Here is a 17,990-nt window from a genome sequence, read left to right as displayed (position 1 = left end):
TTCCTGTTGAGCCTGAATTGTCATGACTAGTGACTATAGAGGCTACTTCTACACAGAATACAATGTAGTTTCGCTTGATTTCACATGGCCTTAGGTGAAATCATCGCTGGTGCCGCTGTAGAAACCATAACAGGTGTAAATAACAGGTATTTAACCGGCTTAATCATCAAGTTATACGTCCAAATGTGGAAAGTTATGCATTAGATGGGCATAAACGGGCAGCCCGCGGGCGCCCGCCAAGGGCCCGGCGGGCCACTGTGGGCGGAGCTTACCCGCCCGTGGGCTCTGGCGGGCGGGCTGTGGGCGGCTTCTCCCTGCCCACGGGCGGGCTGTGGCGAGGTCTAGCCATGAGACAATGAGCCTGCGTGGGGTCTGCCACATCATCCCGTGAGGTGTATCCCCACTGCTGCATTTCACCCAAGTGCAGATCGTCGGAGACATGAACCACGCTCCCTCGATCTTTCTGGGCCCAGATCGCGCAGCTCAAACTGCTTTCTACCTGAGGAACCGACGTCATTTAAGGTTCCTGGATCTCTGAGGAGGCTCGGCCAGATTTTATATGGCAGGTTGCGACCGCCGCCCCTGCACCACGCTATTCCTATGTTGTTGGGACAGTGGCTGACACGGAGAGCCCCCACTCACTCAGAGCCTTCTGATCGCTATCTTTCATGTCTAGACGTAAATAAATGGTGGGATAGTCTACAGACGTATATGGCCAGGGCACGATGTCAATTTTACTTGACGATCATAGATACAGACTTGACGCATTGCTGCCCAACACTGCTTTCCTTCGGCTTCCTCTCTGCAATATGACGGCATCATACCGCGTGGACGAATCAAAAGGCTGATCACTACGTATGGCTGAAGAATATCACTATTATGCTGGGTATAGACTGATATGATGGTGTAACGAATGACATCACTTGGTGAAGAGCCCTGGATCCACATGGAAAAGTCCCGATGGAGTAGCTTACCCTAGCGTAATTCCATACCGTAAACTGCAACGTGAAGAGTTCATGCATGGCTGTTCTATGGGATGATCATATCTGTGGCTAAGGCCATGCATAATCAACCAACCCCACCGTTGAATATAAATAGTGGGATCTGGAGAGCCGCTCTTGAAAATAACTCCAATATATCTCAATCCTTGATCGCGTCCAGCAGAAGGTTATATCAATAGCTTCTATCACTTGCGATACACAGTACGTCCACTTCTAATTGTCTTGAAAACAATAACAACTAATATTAGTAACTCAAGATGAGCAGCGAGAGTGATCAGACCGGTTTTATTTCAGTCAAGCGAACCGATTGGCATGTCGGAGAAGCTCAACCAGGCAACACTCAGCCTGAGCTTCGTTTTGAACACGGCAACTCAGCAATTGGCTATCTCACTTCTGAGGGGGACGAACATTGGGCCTACGCTCGACCAAACTGGAACGCTGCCATCAGGATCAACATTAATTGGTGCCCTGGGGGGATGGCGATGCAGGATGCTAGTACCGGTGCTCTACTGACTCGCTCAGGTGACTGGGTCAAGTGGGCACATGGCGGTTCTCATGATGATACCCTCGTGACATATCAAAAGAACCCGAACAACGGGACTTACTGGTTGAAGTTCAAGAGCGGGGGTAGCTGGCTGTGTACGAGTAAGGAGGGAGAGCTGAATGTCAAAAATGAAGGCGAATACGCTCAATTCCGGCATAGGAGCATGTTTTTCGCACCATGAGCTTGAGGTAGCGTGACCAGGATGTTCTCCAGCGAATATTTGAATCTGGCTTCAGTTATACCCCCATGGAATTTATATCGTGGGATGAGAATGTCTGACAGAAGACAAATGTTGGCCATTGAATCATATAGCCTTTAAATATCTTTTTTGTATGCATTTCGAGGCTGGTCTTTATGAAAACCACTCTTTAGAGTATGATTATGTATTGCTCCCCTTGTGAGTTAGTCTCATTCAGACGGCATTCTCAGGAATGCATTCGGAACAGGATAAAGGAGTAGATACGACAGGCAGGCTACACATCCGGCCATTAGACATGTAGATAGCAAGACAACACGTAGCATGGAGGTTACAACAGGATCGGAGTCAGGGTTCAGAATCTCGGCTGGCTGAGCAGGCAGGGTGTCGCGAGCTAGAGTCGTTGTTACTAACAAGTAGCATTGGACTAGAAGAATTCGCTAAAGAACTATAAAACAGTGGCTGGCGAGCTTCCATTACATACCTGTTCACCGGATGGTGATATTTATGGCAAGTTCCGTGGCAACCTCTGTGGCGCTTGCCTCGAGCCTCAGTCGGCTATTATTCGAGCGTAGCTCGTCACAGTCTCTGTTTGTTCCTTAGCCCTGTTTTGTTGGGGATTTAACCCTCATCTGATGACTGGCGCATGAAATTCCACCTGTAGGAGAGCATAATATTTGTCAAGCCAGCAAAAACAGAAAGGAAGCAAGGGTTTCTATTGTGACCGCTGTCAGCGTACTCATCGACCTCATGTGCATGTAGACAGTAATTCTCGATCGATCCCCCAACTGCCAGCATCTACCAGTGCTACCAATGAACAGGATGATCAACTACCACGTCATTCAACCACAGTAGATCGAAACCCGAATTCCTCACCCCTCGGGTCAACTTAGCGAGGCACAGCACAATGATACCCAAGCCAATTGCGTTGACAATCAGGTCATGTCCGAGCTGACGTCTGGTACTGCAGCGGCCCGGGAGGCAATTGGCCGTTTATTACGTTTACCCCAACAAGACGGAGATACAGTGAACAATCAGTATTCGAATCATTCCAGGCAAATATATGAAAAGGATAGTAAAATCGGAAAAAGCTCCAATATTGCTGCAAATTCTGGGCAGCAAAGCCGAGTGACAGATCCCTCTATGATTCGGAAAGACGTCTACCTGAATAAGAGAAAACCTGGTTGGGGCATCTTTATCTATAAACGCGGAGAAGGCAAACACTCGAATGGACAGGTGATAAGTTCCTACCCGGAAAGGCGACCAGGGCCAAAGGAGACAAAGCTGAAATATGGCTGGAATACCTGGCTTTTGACTGACTTCCGGCAGACTATTGATAACTTATTGTAAGTAGTGAGAAGCTCAGCTCGTTCAGCGGCGAGACTGTTAACAACAAACTAATAGTAGGCGTGGACCAAAGGAAATCCAGAAGAGGCATTTTGAAACGCTAAGTGCGGACAAGGAATTGTACGTGCAGCAGGGCGCTGTGCACATGAACTCGAGCATACTGCGCACTTCAATCCGAAGTTGACAGTGCTGTAAAGATAGTGAAGAGCCCGGTGATCTGAGATGCCGTGGCCAAGCCCTTCCCTATCTCCCGGCATACATCAAAGAAGGCCCAGGGATGTTTCCTCCCAGTATGGGCCTTATGGGAAAAGTGTGCCCTCGTGATGATACGATCTGTGGCACAAAGGGTTCCTGCCAACACCTAAGTCGCTTGGTCCGCGCTGACCATTATGAGGAACCGAACCATATTTGGGGGAGATACAGACACATATCAGCCGCAACGCTGGATCGCCATACCAGTGGAAAAGAGAAAGATATGGTTGCCTCGTACGACTGGTATTAGCGACTTGGACAAGTGAGAGTGCTTAGGGAAGCGACTTGCGTACATGAACTGGGAAAGACATCTTCGAGGTAGGCGCCATCTTCCACTTGCCCCGTCGCTCAGACTTCTGATTATCTCGCAGCTCTTTCGGCGGTTCGATTTCGCCATGGTCTATTAGGTTGTGCCAATCGGTGGGCGTACCATGGGTTGACAGCGCATTTTGGTATGAATGTGAGGATCACGCAGCGGGAAGCATGTGTGACATGAAATATATCCACTCAGGGTTGATATAAAATGGCAGGATTTTCCTGGGTTTGATGAGGATCTTCTATGTAGGGTTATAATAATTGTTATATCCATCACATTGGGATTGCTTTCATTGTAATGAAAGCCGGATCAGGTGACAGGACCGGGAGTTCTCTCTTTTATAAGACGTCCTCATTCGTTCTCCTTTCTCTCCTTGATACCTCCATCTGGATTAACTCTCCGCACTACTTCGTCCGAACAATGTCCAAGTTTTTAGGACTCGCTAGACTGTCCTCGACATCTAATTCAGAGCCCATCACGAACAATAATATCTCATTGCCCCGTAACGATTCCCCCGGCAGCACTAGTGACAATGCCACTCCTGCGCACGCACCCACTTCGTTCGCGGAGTCTCCTCGTCCCACCACCGCCACTATAGCTTGGACCATGATGTCGCTTTGTCTGTCCGTGTTTCTCTCGGCCCTTGACTTAACGATCGTTACTCCAGCAGTTCCAGCCATAGTCGGCACGTTCAAGACCGCCGCCGGTTATATTTGGGTGGGGAGCGCTTATACCCTGGCCTATGCAGCCATCATTCCAGTATGGGGCTCAGTCCCCGACATCTGGGGCCGGAAACCCATTATGCTCATTGCGGTTGCTGTCTTTCTCGTCGGCAGTCATATCTGGGCCCTTGCACCGCATATGGATGCTATGATCATTGGTCGTGCGATTCAGGGATTGGGCGGCTCTGGAATGGGGATAATGGTCAACATGTAGTCAGCGATATGTTCTCGCTGCGTGACCGGGGGTTGTATCTGGCAATCACTTCGCTTGTCTGGGCGGTTGGCAGTGCCATAGGACCGGTTCTGGGTGGCATTTTTACCACGAGGCTCAGGTAGGTGCCGGACCTTCCGAAAGAAGGGCAAGGCTGACTATGAGTTAGCTGGAGATGGTGTTTTTGGGTTAATTGCGAGGCACTCCATTTTACGTGACGGTCCTAAGCTTACCTTCGACCGTATAGTACAGGTAGGGGCTGTCTCCTTTCTGGTTTTGTTCTTCTTCATGAGGGTCCCAAGTCCTCGAACGCCCATCGCCGCCGGTCTCAAAGTCATCGACTGGACAGGCAGCCTTCTGATTGTAGAGGGCTCTCTGATGATCCTCCTTGCCCTTGACTTTAGTGAGGTCGTCTACTCCTGGTCCTCCGCCACGGTCATCTGTCTGTTGGTTTTTGGAACAGCAGTGATGGCGCTGTTCGTGGTAAACGAATGGAAAGTTTCCAAGAACCCTATTATCCCTGTTTGGCTGTTTACCTCGCCGACAGAGATACCGCCTTATGTGGTCTTCGCGTGCAATGCATATGTGTTTATTGGACAGGCATATTACCTGCCCTTATACGCGCAGTCCGTCCTTGCCGCGAGCGCACTAACCTCAGGCCTCTACCTCCTCCCGCTAATCGTCTCATGTTCCCTGGCCGCAGCCGCAGCAGGAATCTTCATGCAGCAAACCGGGAAATACCTCCCCGGGATGTATATTGCTCAGGGCTTCTTGGTGCTCGACTCCGGCCTGCTGATTAGTCTTGACTCTGAATCCAACATCACAAAACTCATCACCTTCCAGATCCTCATCGGGATCGGCGTGGGCGTGAACATTGAAGCACCGATTCTTGCTGCTCAGGCTGCAACAAGTGCTCGGGATACAGCAGCCGTCACCGCGGAATGGGCTTTGTCCGTTCTCTCTCAACAGCTATTTCGGTTGTTGTCGGGGGTGTGGTGTTCCAAAAGGAAATGAATGCGAAGAATGAGGGGTTAGCAAGCCACCTGGGTTTAAACTCAACTTTAGCCCGCGGATTCGGTGGCGATCTTGCCGCTTCGAGCGTGGGGGAGACTAGCGCTCTTGGACTAAATGCAGATCAAGAGGCCTTGATCAGGAAGACCTACTTCGAGGCGTTGAGAGTGGTGTGGATCATGGTAAAGTCACCTGAAAATTGCAACGCTTTGCATTTCCGTCTCTGAAACGAGCGCATCTATGCTAACGGTATGTCCGTATGTTATTAGTATGTCTCGTTTGCCGGACTAGCTACTGTCCTCAATCTCTTTGTGCGGGACCATAAACTTTGGAGTGAGAATGAGGGTGCCCTGCTGGGAGCTGACCGGTTACGGCAACGGGGGAGCCCCGCTGATGGGGTCGCGGAATTGGAATTGCGGAACGAGCGAGGAGACTGACGTTGGCTATGGATGCTGACTTGGAAAGCGATTCATTCCTAGTATCCCAAGGGTAAATGGGTCGAAGTCCTTAGCTGCAGCTATGCAAGCGCCCTACCACTGTAGCCTTGTGTTTTAGAGTTTCGATCCTGGTTTGTATATGGCGAACTCATATGGAGCTGCTTAGATATATGAAGTATGGAGCCAGATATCTTTACGTTAAGCCTCGAGGTTTGTGCCATGGGACAGAAAAATTGCAACTAATAATCTATCAAACCCAGTTCCCTGCGCCAATAGAGCATCGGTCTTGACAGAGATACAATGGAGTGTGGAAGTAGATAGGCGAGTTCACCTGTAGACCTTTGCATAGTAGGGTTGAGTAGAATAGCAATATCAGGCAACGGACTTTGCTCCGAAGAAGTACATAGGGTGTGCGAGAGCATATTCAAGGCATGTATATATCCCCATCTTCTTTATCCATGAGAAGGTCAAGCATTGGAGGATCATGGTCCTTGATATACTGCAATAACTCCGCAGCGGAAGATTAACGGCTTCTTGGATCCATCATAATTATCGAAGGCGTCCTCCAGATCAGGCTACGCTTCCATGACTTTCACCCACTAGGCCATTTTGGCGACGCAACAATGTTCGGCTTGAAGCCTATCCCTATTCATTCTAATATTAATTAGTATTGGCCTACAAGGTGCTTAGCGCCTGGCCGAGTCCGACACCTAGGACGCAACGAACATTGTTGTCCTGCACAGGCCTTTACCAACCAATGATTAAATACCCAGTGCTCAGCTGCCTGGGTTGGGCCCAAGTGAAGCACGTTTCCACACATCCCCGCATTAGTGGATAACGATACGCCTTTACATGGAACGATTATGTGGTTTTTCGATTTGATGCTTGCCTCGTCGAACCACCGAGGCTGGCATGCCACAGTACCTCTTAGGTTTGTTTCCTGATGCTTAGTTTGTGGAATATCTCTTCACAATCCGGGATATTCGAGCTGCGTTCCCCCTATCGTCCTTTGGCTGTTAATCAACCGGAGTAAAAGGCAGAAAGAATAGGCTGATGCTGGTAATCTTTTCGTACAGGATGAGGATTAGCATGGCGAAGCTTGATTCCTGTGGCCAGCTACTGCAATGCGCCAGGATGAAGCACAATATCTGCTCGGCAGTCTCCAAGTCCTTTCCCGTCCACCGTACGGCAACCTACTTCCAAACCAAAGTGCGAAGCTGTACACTCGCTGTCGTCGTCGTCCACCAGATCGACGGTGGTCGTCACGAAATTAGCGTCCGTTGGAGCATCACGGCCACAACCATTGGCTGTGGTCGGTCCAACGCGTGGTGAGGGGTCCTAGGTGTTAGTTGATGAGGGGTAAAAGTCTCATTTGTTGGTGTGGAGGCCTAAGCTTCCTGCCAGCATAAGCTGCAACAGAAATGGCCTAGGACCATGTTGTTTTCCATCCGAGCCCTAAAGTCACCCCAAAGAGGTCGAGCGAGGTCAAGGGTTAGTTGGCCTACGAGCGAGACGGAAGACGCGTCGAGACCGTTCGAAACGATTTTAGTGAGGTGACATCGCGCTGTGACAACTAGCTAGAGGCCGCATTCGGCTTTGATCATTTCATGGGCGAACCTGCAGTTCAGGTTTGAAACAGCAGGATCATGGTGGGTGACCACTAATAAGCACTAAACTCTTATGAAGCATGGATCCGCAGCGCAGTGGAGGGGTATGGCAAGCGCTGAGTGGACTGACTGATGCCACCTCTTCACGATAAGCCAGAGCGGTTTCAATCTATATTCCTTGTTCAAACGGAGAATTTCCTATCCTTTTTCTAACAATCCATAGATAAGGGCTCACGAGCACAACGACAGCGGTTTACTAACCAGGCAACAGGGATTATCAAGGACCACCGGACACAACATGGATAAAACATGGACAAAACATGGACAAAACATGGCAAAATATGGACAAATCAACATGTAAACGGCACATCTCTGTACTGCGATTCAGTTGAGCAAGCCACAATGACGTGCTTCACATGCTCCAAATAGAAGCACAGCTGTAAGGTTGATCCACGTCCACCAACGGGCGCAGCGCAATCATCAGGCGCCGCTAACATTGGGGAATGCCAACTAACCAAACTAAGTCAACCGGATTGGGGCCTTCCCTTGTAGCTGATATTACGAGAGACCACGCTGTCCAGCGCCCGAGAATGGATCGAAAACGGTTCCAGTTGAGAGGCATTGTGCGTAGTCTCCGTCACTCAGATACCGGATGGACCAGAAACCCGGATGCCCTGTGTTCCCTCTCTGGGTGTCGGCACAAAGCGATCGTAATGGATCTCAACATCTGCGCTGGTGGTTTCGAAGAGTTCTAAGCGATGGCCGAGGCGTCGAATCAACAAGCCGAGTCCCATGTAGAGCTCAGCGTAAGCAAGACTGTGGTCTGTCAACAAAAGTTCGCCCGATACTATAGGCATCCAGGGACGGATCCCTGCTGGGAAGGGAACACGGTGCTCTTACTTGATACCAATGCACTGACGACTTCCACGGGAGAACGACAACAGGTATGCGTCAAGTGCGTGATGGCGCTTTTCTGCGCCATCGAGCCATCGCTCAGGCTTGAATTCATGCGGATCCGGGAACAGCTCGGGATTGGTACGAATGAGAGTCGAAGTCATCCCGACGGGCGTCCCCTGGGTGATCTCGTACTCTACCCAGCGGCCTTTTTCGCGTGGGCCATCGTTCGCATCCCAATACCGCACCCGGAGGGGTCCAAAGGGGTTGATGCGCTGCAGACGACTGCTTACTCCGTACGATAGACGGAGCCCCTCGCAAATCACGGCGCTTAGGTACGGAAGCTGCTCCAACTGTTTCAAAGCCACACAATGCGCTGCATCTGGCATGGCCCGCTCGAGCTCCTCTCGGAGTTGGCGCATGATGCGCGGGTTGTCGAGCAGGTAGAACAGCGTGGAGGACAGCGTCCATGCAGTCGTTTCCGTACCAGCACCCACGACGATCTGGCCCTCCTGCCAGAGCCGCTCAATCTGTTTCTCCTGCTCCGGCAGATCTCCGGTCAGTAGTTCGTGGAAAATGATCTGGGCCACCGCGGTATTTAAGCGGAATTGAATTGAATAAGGCCTGGATTGCAAAATACTTAGGATAGTGGATATATTTCATGCGATCGAGCTCTATCGAAATCGTTAATGCTATTGTCAATTAGATACTGTGTACAGCTGCGACTCGATTCCCTTATCTTTGAGCATGCCCAACAACAGCCTGAAAGACTACACATCACCCTCCACAGGATCAAGCTGGAAAAACAGAAGACGACCCGACACGTCCGCCATCACAATGACACCATAGCGGGCCACAATACACTCGGGCTGGTAGTTTGCCGGAAGCAGAAGTACTCTTCTCGTTCCCTGCATCACCCAAGGCCCATCGATAAACATCTTCAGCGGGTTACCCCTAGTCTCATCCTCGCTGGGCATTTCGGGGCGGAGACATGCTAGATCAACTTGTCCCCAATCGGTTTCGAGCGTGTTGTCGTCGCTGAATGACAGGTTCCAGGATATAGTCGGTCCCTGATACCTGGCCTTAATGCTATTTCCTGACACATCCCAAAGTAAAATTGCCTTGTTTTCAGTTGAGAACGCCAGGAAATCGCTCTGTGGCGAAAATGCCAGTGCCATGGATCTATCTAAAAATCCTTCCAACTTTTTGAGCAGTTGGCCCGAGGACACATCCCACAATATGACCGTCCTGTTCCCATTGCGCTCCATTGAAGCTAATAGCTTCTTATTGGGCGAGAATTCCACATAGTTGACTTCATTATCATGACCCCTCAGCCTGTGCAGCAAAATTCCTGTGGATAGGTCGTGAAGGTAGACTGATGTATGAGATTCAACCGCAGACGCCAGCATTGCACCGTCTGGTGCTATAGCCGTACAGCTGAGATCTCCTCGGTGGCCTGTAAGCGGTTTCTCCGAGACACCACTTTCGGGATGCCAGATATGGACCATGACCGGATAGCTGTCCTCCTTCCCTGTCTCACCATCAGTACTTTCACCATTGTCATCACTACCTTCGTCGTCACACACACCATCCTCGTGACTATCTTCAGTGGAGATGTCAGGTCTGGCCTGGATATTCTCAACAGCATCAACTTCCGTTAGCGCAACGAGCCTACCGTCATGCAGAAACATTGCATGCCCTTTCACTCGATCAAGCTCATGTACTGTTTCCCCGCTGCGGACGTCCCAAACACAAACACCATTTTTACGTGAAACGCAAGACATGAGGAATTGGCCATTGGGGGAGAATTGCAGACCATCGTGCCTATAGGTGTCCGTACAGAAGCACGAAATTTGGGTGCGAGACGCCACATCCCAGATGAAAATTCGATCACGATTGGGAAGCGACGATGCTATGAGATCCCCCTGTGCCGAGAAAACTAGGTTTTCGACTTCTCCTGGGTTAAATGCGATCGGCTTTCGCAAGTCTTTTGTCGATGGGGTAATGGCAGGGGCATCCCAGATGCGGATGGTGCCGTCTTTAGATCCAGATGCGATGTACTTCCCCTCTGGCGAGCCCTCTGCAACCTCCACATCGCGGTGTGTGAGGGTCCGCACCGGGGCGCCGGTTGCCACATCCCAAACATGCACTTTTCCAGTCACTCCTGCACCGAAGACACGGGACCCATCTGCAGTGAAGTCCAGACTTTTCATCCCTTGCCACATCGCCTTTCCTCTGGGACCGCGCATCAGAGGGCCCTTCCTCTGAGCCCCGTCGGGAACCTCGACTTCGAGAATCCCCAGAGATGCACCTGTGGCAATATCCCAGAGATTCACCTCCTTCGTGTACTCCCTGGCCGCAGCAACAAGTTTTGCATCAGGCGAGAGCGACAAGACATTGACTTCCGACCACTGCCACTCAAGCTGCTGGAGTAATTGTCCATTTTCCACATCCCATAGGTTGAGGACTTGACCCTCCTCACCCCATGGATCGGTGACTTCACGCCTCCCTTCGAACGCTAGCAGCCTACCGTCTGGTGAAAACCAGACTCGCCCTACACAGTCCTGGGACACTACATCTGCATTTGCGGGGTTCTCAGTCAAACGTAATAGGCGTAATGTGTCGTCATCATCAACCCACGCAACCATATCTCCACCCGATGAGAATAGGACTTCACGGGGCTGTCTCTCGTCCAGGGCAAGAAATTGAAGTAGTGTACCCAACACTGCATCCCATAGCCAGACCATGCCGGTAGTCGATGTGCATGCCAATGTCCTGCCGTCGGATAAAAATGTCATTTTTGGGAACCACACAGAATAAGTGTCAGCTTCAAGCACGTGCAGTACCGCTCCAGTCCTCGTATCCCACATAAATACGAGGGGATACTCACACGCCGCTGCTAGCATGGTACCGTCTGGCGAGAAGCTAAGACATTTAACACTGTCCGAAACTTTCCAAGTATGCATTAGCTCCCCGGTAGCTACATCCCAGAGCATGACAGTGCCGTCCCAGAATCCGGACGACAGGCTCTTCCCGTCCGGCGAAAAAGCAAGAATATCCAGGGAGGCGCTTGACTGGCCTTCTAGAGTCTGCAGCAACGCATCCCACTGAGTATCAACTGCAGGTAGCCGACCAATCCAGCACGGGATCAGACTCGCAAACAAGCGTCTAATAACGCTCGTCTCGGGTGCGAAAATAAGAGCAGAGCAATACGTCTGGAGCGGTGCGGTTTCAATGACGGTCCTAAAAGTAAGGGAAAACCGTGTCGCGTCATATACCAGCTCGCGGAGTTCGGACTGCATGGAGCCCTAAATATCCTGGTTAGCCTTGCGAAAATAACGTTTTTTACGATAAACTTACATCAGAAGATAAGAGATAATCCCACAGTTCTCGGATCTTCCGCACAGCGTCGCTGCTTTTCCCTAAGAGGGCCAATACTTCGAGCCAGTGGAGGAAGTGTGTTTTGAGAAACTCGTGGACATCTCCGCCATCCTCCAGTTTCGCCTTGCTGGCTCGTAGGTGGTCAATCCAATAGACACATGCATAGTAAAGGTGTCCTGGAATGCACTGGGTCACCAGCGACGGCTCAATTTCAGACATCAGCCCTCCAGGCTGTCCAATAGAGCAGATATTTTGTCGGAGACGGCTTGACATGACCTCCAGACATTGGCTGAGAAGCGTCTCATGCTGTCGATCTTCATCAATCAGGAAAGATGGATCAAGGCACCTCTGGCTATCTAATAGAAAATCGCGAAATGACAAATGAAGAAGCTTGACTGGGGTTTGGTCATCCCCGGGGACTGCGAGTAGTGAATGCAGGTCCTGCAGCGTTCCTTCAATTATAGACAGTGGCATGGCCAACAGCCCACTCAGCGCTGCCACTCCAAGGGGTTCAAACAGTGAGATAATGCAGCCGACAACTTGCCGGAAAAGGCCTGCCGAGTTTTGTTTCTCCTCTTCGAGTATGTCTTGCCCAGTGACAGAAAATTGTAGGATGTGTGTATATATCTCATCAAGACTTCCCTGGGGTGAGGTGCCGGTAACCCTGCTGTCGAGGATCATACCTAAGCGTGTGTCCAATTGGCCTCTGGACCTTGCTCCCCCAAGAAAGCGGCAAGCCGTTGCGGCATAAATAAACAGCCCATCCGCTTTCTCGACCAGGATGTTAACCTTCTCTTGAGGCGGCCAATCCTCTGCCGCAGAATGTTTCTTCCTGATTTTAGCCAGCTCATGCTCCATATAGAGCGTAATGTCATCCTTGCCGGTGTCAGCTGTTGATACCTTGTCGAGTAATTCCTCCTGAACAATATCATGTAAGCATTCCAGGATCCCAAGGCGAATGTGCACTTCTGGTCTGCTGGTAATAAAAATTCGCACCCTTATCCTCTGGAACTGCTGAACCTGGCTCATCAGCTGAAAGATAAGTAGCAGGTCTCTCTCATTCTGACACTCATCCATTGCATCAAACACGAAAATCAAGACCACTGGCAGCAAGTTCTGTTGCTTTTCCCACGCAAGGAGAGGCTGAAAGACCAGGTGGTTCCACTGTCTACTCAGATTCTCATTCCCAATATTGTGATTTTTCGCAATCGCCTCGCAAATATGGTCTCTAATGTCCGGTAGCATATCAGCAAGTGTCCTACTGATCGTAGTAAAGACCCTGCTTGCTTCATTGCGATCTGGTTTTGTCCGATCGAAGAAAAAGCTAGCCCCGAGGAAGAAAGGGTTGGGGAGACAGTGGTCTGGTGCCACCAGAGGCGTACCATCGCGACATGCTGATGCGAACGTACGCGAGATAGTTGTTTTGCCGGTGCCGGGCATGCCCTTCAGCCAGAAAATAGGCTTACCCCAGGGATCCTCGCACCAGCTCTGAATCTGGCTCAGAATGTGCGTTTGAGTGCCTTCTAAGCAGAGGGGCTTATGTTGGTCCTCAAAGGATCCGAAAATTGCGCCCACGGCGCATGGCAAGCTTTCAAGAAGGTGGAGTTGCTTGGAGGCCTGGAGTCTGGTGAGTGTCTATAAAGGATATAGAGACGGGGCTTGACCTTGACTTCATCCCTGGTCTCACGTCCCAACCTCAGCGATTCATCCATGAGGTGCCCGAGCTCTGCAACTTTCCTATCAATCCCCTGGATGGTGTGGCCAGCAAGGATTTCTAAGTCGCCGGTAATATCATTTTCCATGTCTGTGATGCTGACGAGCATTTCCTTCCAGTTGTCGGCGACAAATACATCTTGCAAAGACCGAAAAAAACTTGAGTGCGCATAGTGCTTAGCGAGCCTGATTTGATACCTTAGAACCTGAGTGTAGAGCTTGACAATCCTGCCTCGAAGCGATGTGCCTAGGTCTTTCAAGGGTTCTGGAGCCCTGGTGAAGTTAGTCTCGGGGTGCGACGGATGGAAGTGTGAGTAACTTGCGTTGACCCCGTAGCACGAGTGTGAATTTCAATGTGAGTGGCCTCTATCACTCTGAAGCGGACGAGAAGGTGCGATATAAACTCAAATCCCTCCAAGGCTTCTTCATCCTGCGTAAACGCGTTCGCAACAGGCTGTTGATTGTCAGCATAAACTGGTGTCGTAATTGGGAGTAAAGCCGTACATTGAGAAAGACCAAGACACCTGCCCAGGCTAGGGAAGCATGAGGCTCTACGCTCACAGCCACGTCGATCATCTCCTTGACAGAGAGGACGGCACGCACAACCCTGCGCGCCTGGTCTCTGACCGCAATTTCTCGACCACCCACCAAGACCTTGAGTCGTGAGTTCTCAATCTCATCGAGTCTGCGCTGCACCAAGTGCTGAAGTTCCTCTTGTCGCTCGGTCGTGGTATTGGAGGAAAAGCCAGGCTGATCATCCTGCGCGTTGATCAGACTCTGTTCGTATGCGGCGACAAGGCTCGGCTCTTCTTCCTCAAGTTCAGTATATGCATCGTTCCACAGATCTTGCAGTCCTAAGATATGCGAGTCTTCTGGTTTCGTCGTGCTACATTCTGGGGAAGATTGTGGGAGTGATGTGGGTGGGACCGAAGGGACGGTGGATGGAGGGTCGGCGTCAGGCACGGTATCTGCGTTTGGAGTCCTCGCGGGCTCCTCCAACGCAGGAAGGAGCGGTGGTGCTGGACCGTGGGGATCCTCCTTGTCGGACCTTCCGAATACGCGTTTGATGCGGGCACGAAAGGGCATCTTCAAGGTCAAGGTTTGTGAATTAGTGTCAGGAATAACAGAGACAAGGAGGATTAGCGGGGTATTAATTGACGGAAAACGCTCGGGCTTAGCCGGCCGGGCCATGCATCTCAGCCTCAAATTTCCGTGACTTAGGTATAGTCTACCTATTATTATATCATCCATAAGATTACAGAAATGCTCCGTGGAATGCATAGATGGCCATATAATCAAGCCCTAGTTTTCTCTTGAGAACATATTGCCCATGCCCTGTCACAACTAGAATACCACCTAAACTTCCCGTACTTTATCCCAAGTCTAAACAGCAATAATCCTTCTGGTCTAGTGCTGGAACCCTCGTATTGACCCACTTGGCGGTGATTTATCTGTGTAGTGAAATCCACGGTTGGTCAGAGGAAGTTGGCACAGAATAGAGAGAACTAAGTGATTGTTGTCTGAGAGAGCGAGCTCATGGACTTAGTTACAGAACAGTAAGATGGGAGATACACGTGTCATCTTATATAGCCCCTCAATATTGGAGTATCAGCTACTCCAACTCCAAGCACTTACTCCAACTCCAAGCGCTAAGCCATATTCATAACAATCTGCATATCCTAGACAACTAGCCAAGCCACATCACACGACAACCAAGCACAGACTCACAAACCCCCAGGGACTCCCCTCCTAGACCCTGGTGGGTGATACTCTCCCCGGTTTATCATCTATGACTGGCTAACCGCACGCTTCGGCCGTTCGCCTATACAGTTTTGTATGGGGCCTTGGCAGGGGAGGGCCCGACTTCGGCCGCACAGGTCGTCCGCAAATCCGGCATGCTAAACCGTGTTTGGTTTAGCAACCTCCAATCTAGACATCGCCAAAACCCGCAAATGGGTCCAGACCTTGCACCCATTACCCAACCCGCGCGGGTATTGGGTTCAAAGTATGAACCCATTACCCGACCCATTACCCATGCGGGTACCGCCTGAGAACCCGTGAAAGCCCATCTGGACCCATTCTTGCATAATTTTCGGTGGCAAGGTGCATAAGATTTGCTATGTCACCAGAATAAAATAACGTATTTCCCGGGTAGTCGGTAGTTCCCGGGTAATCGGTAGAACTCCAAAATTTCGAACGCGTCGACCACCATCTATCTTCAACCAACTACCATGACACGAAAAGCGCGTGGAACGCGCCAGGACTTGATAGAGCAAGAGGGCAGGATTGAGTGCGCCATAAATGATCTAAAAAATGGAAAAATTCGCAAAATTGAGGAAGCTATTCGAATCTATAATGTACCTCCTACAACCCTACGCGCTCGGTTGAAGGGCCGCTCATCCCAGGTCGAACGCCGCAACCACAACCATAGGCTATCCCTGCTTCAAGAAGAGGCATTAATAGCTTGGATAGTATCCCTGGATATACGTGGTGCCCCTCCTAGGCCATTCCAGGTACGAGAAATGGCGCAGATAATCCTTGATGCTGAGAACCCAACTTCATCTAAACCAATTGGAAAGAACTGGGTTACTGAGTTCACCAAGAGGCGCCCGGAGGTCAAAACTAGGTTTGCTCGAAAGATTAATCGCCAAAGAGCACTGTGTGAAGATCCTGAGGTTATTGGTAAATGGTTCAATGAACTGCAGAGGGTTAGAGATCAGTGGGGGATTCTGGACCAAGATATTTACAACTTTGATGAAACTGGCTTTGCTATGGGCCTTATTGCAACAACAAAGGTGGTTTCTAGAGCAGAAATGCCTGGCAAACCATGGCTTATACAGCCAGGGAATCGGGAATGGGTTACCACTATTGAATGTGTCAACTCAAGGGGGTGGTCAGTACCCTCCACTATTATCTTCAAGGGAAAGGTTCATATTGAGGGATGGTTTGAAGAAGGCAATATTCCACCAGATTGGAGGATTGAAACAAGTGCCAATGGATGGACCACTGATGAAATTGGCCTGCGTTGGCTTCAAAAAGTCTTCATTCCAGCCACAAACGGGCGTACCATGGGGGGGTATCGACTACTTATTTTGGATGACCATGGAAGCCACATGACACCCGAGTTTGACCGTACATGCAAGGAGAATAATATTATACCTCTTTGCATGCCTGCCTATTCATCTCACCTCCTACAGCCTTTGGATGTTGGTTGTTTTGGGCCCTTAAAGAGGGCATATGGCAAGCTTATTGAGCAGAAAGGGCGCCTGGGATACAACCACATTGATAAGCTGGATTTCTTGAAAGCTTATCCAGCAGCTCATCAGGAAGTCTTTACTAAGGGGAATATTCAAAGTGGATTCAGAGCAACTGGGATAATTCCCTTCAGCTCTCATGCAGTGCTGGATAAGTTGAACTTAAGTATGGTGGTTGAAACCCCCCCTCCCAGCAGAGGTGGGGGTTCAATCCCTTCTTCTCAGCTTGGCACACCTTATACAGTTCGTCAAGTGCATCGCAAATGTTCTTCAGTTAAGAAGCTCTTGAGAAAGAGGTCCAGGAGTCCTCCATCCCCTTCTAAACAAGCACTAGAGGAGCTTGTAAAGGGTTGTGAGTTGGCTATCTATAATGCCACCTTACTAGCAAGGGAAAACTGTGATCTCCGCTCGGCTATAGAGAATGACAGGCAAAAAAAGAGTCGTTCTAGGCGCCAGATGACTCCTACAGATGGTCTTTCAGTTCAGGAGGCCAGGGACCTTATTTTGTTGAGGAATACGCAACTAGAGGCAAGTGAAGGGGGTACTGGCACTTCTGCACCTCAAACTTCAACTGAGCGAAAGCGCGCTCCACCAACGTGTTCAGAGTGTAATATTCAGGGGCATACTAGGACTAGGTGCCCTAATCGTCGTATTGTTTAGTTTAATTAATTTGGATTGCTTTTGGTTGTTGTACGAAGCTTTAAAGTTGATCAAGCATGGTTTTTGGAAGGGAAACTACCGATTACCCGGGAACTACCGACTACCCGGGAAATACGTTAACCTACATGAAGAGGATGACTAAACTGAATAGGGTAACGTATCCCGTAAGCGAGTGGCCCATGTAAGCGAGCGGCCCACCTCCGCTCCCGATTCCATGTATAAGCAACATTTTGGACACTTTATCAACCAATATAATTGCATTTCCCTATAAAATTAATTCGAAACTCGATTAGGACATTGCAATCGCTTATGCCCTATATTATGGCAGTCACTGCACCGTGGTGGCGCTCGTACACGTGGCTTAACTGCAGAAAGTGCTGGATCTATAGACATACCACTCTGGGCCTCATCAACCTCATTCTCATGCTGGAATTGCTCTAGGCC

General features: G+C 50.1%; 3 protein-coding genes across 3 annotated transcripts; 2 read left to right on the top strand and 1 right to left on the bottom strand.

The window, feature by feature from the left end:
* The first annotated feature begins 1,051 nt into the window (after nucleotides 1–1,051).
* BDW70DRAFT_145708 (uncharacterized protein) lies at nucleotides 1,052–1,882 on the top strand. Its single transcript, XM_073738466.1, has 2 exons — nucleotides 1,052–1,202; nucleotides 1,259–1,882. Exon 2 carries the CDS (start codon nucleotides 1,259–1,261, stop codon nucleotides 1,724–1,726), a length of 468 nt encoding a protein of 155 aa, XP_073590717.1. The 5' UTR covers nucleotides 1,052–1,202; the 3' UTR covers nucleotides 1,727–1,882.
* Nucleotides 1,883–4,076: 2,194 nt separating this feature from the next.
* On the top strand, nucleotides 4,077–6,037 carry BDW70DRAFT_154598 (major facilitator superfamily domain-containing protein; the record flags this gene model as incomplete). Its single annotated transcript, XM_073739888.1, has 6 exons — nucleotides 4,077–4,539; nucleotides 4,593–4,710; nucleotides 4,759–4,777; nucleotides 4,842–5,499; nucleotides 5,559–5,782; nucleotides 5,870–6,037. The coding sequence occupies 6 exons, from the start codon at nucleotides 4,077–4,079 to the stop codon at nucleotides 6,035–6,037; spliced, it is 1,650 nt and encodes a 549-aa protein (XP_073590716.1).
* A 2,248-nt stretch (nucleotides 6,038–8,285) lies between these two features.
* Nucleotides 8,286–14,718, bottom strand: BDW70DRAFT_165005 (quinon protein alcohol dehydrogenase-like superfamily; the record flags this gene model as incomplete). The annotated part of the gene is made up of 7 exons (XM_073741625.1): nucleotides 8,286–8,460; nucleotides 8,545–9,162; nucleotides 9,313–11,846; nucleotides 11,899–13,536; nucleotides 13,584–13,905; nucleotides 13,962–14,086; nucleotides 14,137–14,718. 7 exons carry the CDS (start codon nucleotides 14,716–14,718, stop codon nucleotides 8,286–8,288), a joined length of 5,994 nt encoding a protein of 1,997 aa, XP_073590715.1.
* Nucleotides 14,719–17,990: the final 3,272 nt, after the last annotated feature.

This window comes from Aspergillus foveolatus (genome assembly GCF_047715535.1).
Source record: "Aspergillus foveolatus strain CBS 279.81 unplaced genomic scaffold BDW70scaffold_175, whole genome shotgun sequence".
Classification (NCBI taxonomy): Eukaryota; Fungi; Ascomycota; class Eurotiomycetes; order Eurotiales; family Aspergillaceae; genus Aspergillus; species Aspergillus foveolatus.
Note: the sequence above shows the minus strand (reverse complement) of the source record. Positions and strands in the feature narration are given on the sequence as shown.

What these genes read in the sequence shown, in the direction of transcription:
- BDW70DRAFT_145708 (XM_073738466.1), top strand. Translation starts at nt 1,259, where the DNA reads ATGAGCAGCGAGAGTGATCAGACCGGTTTTATTTCAGTCAAGCGAACC.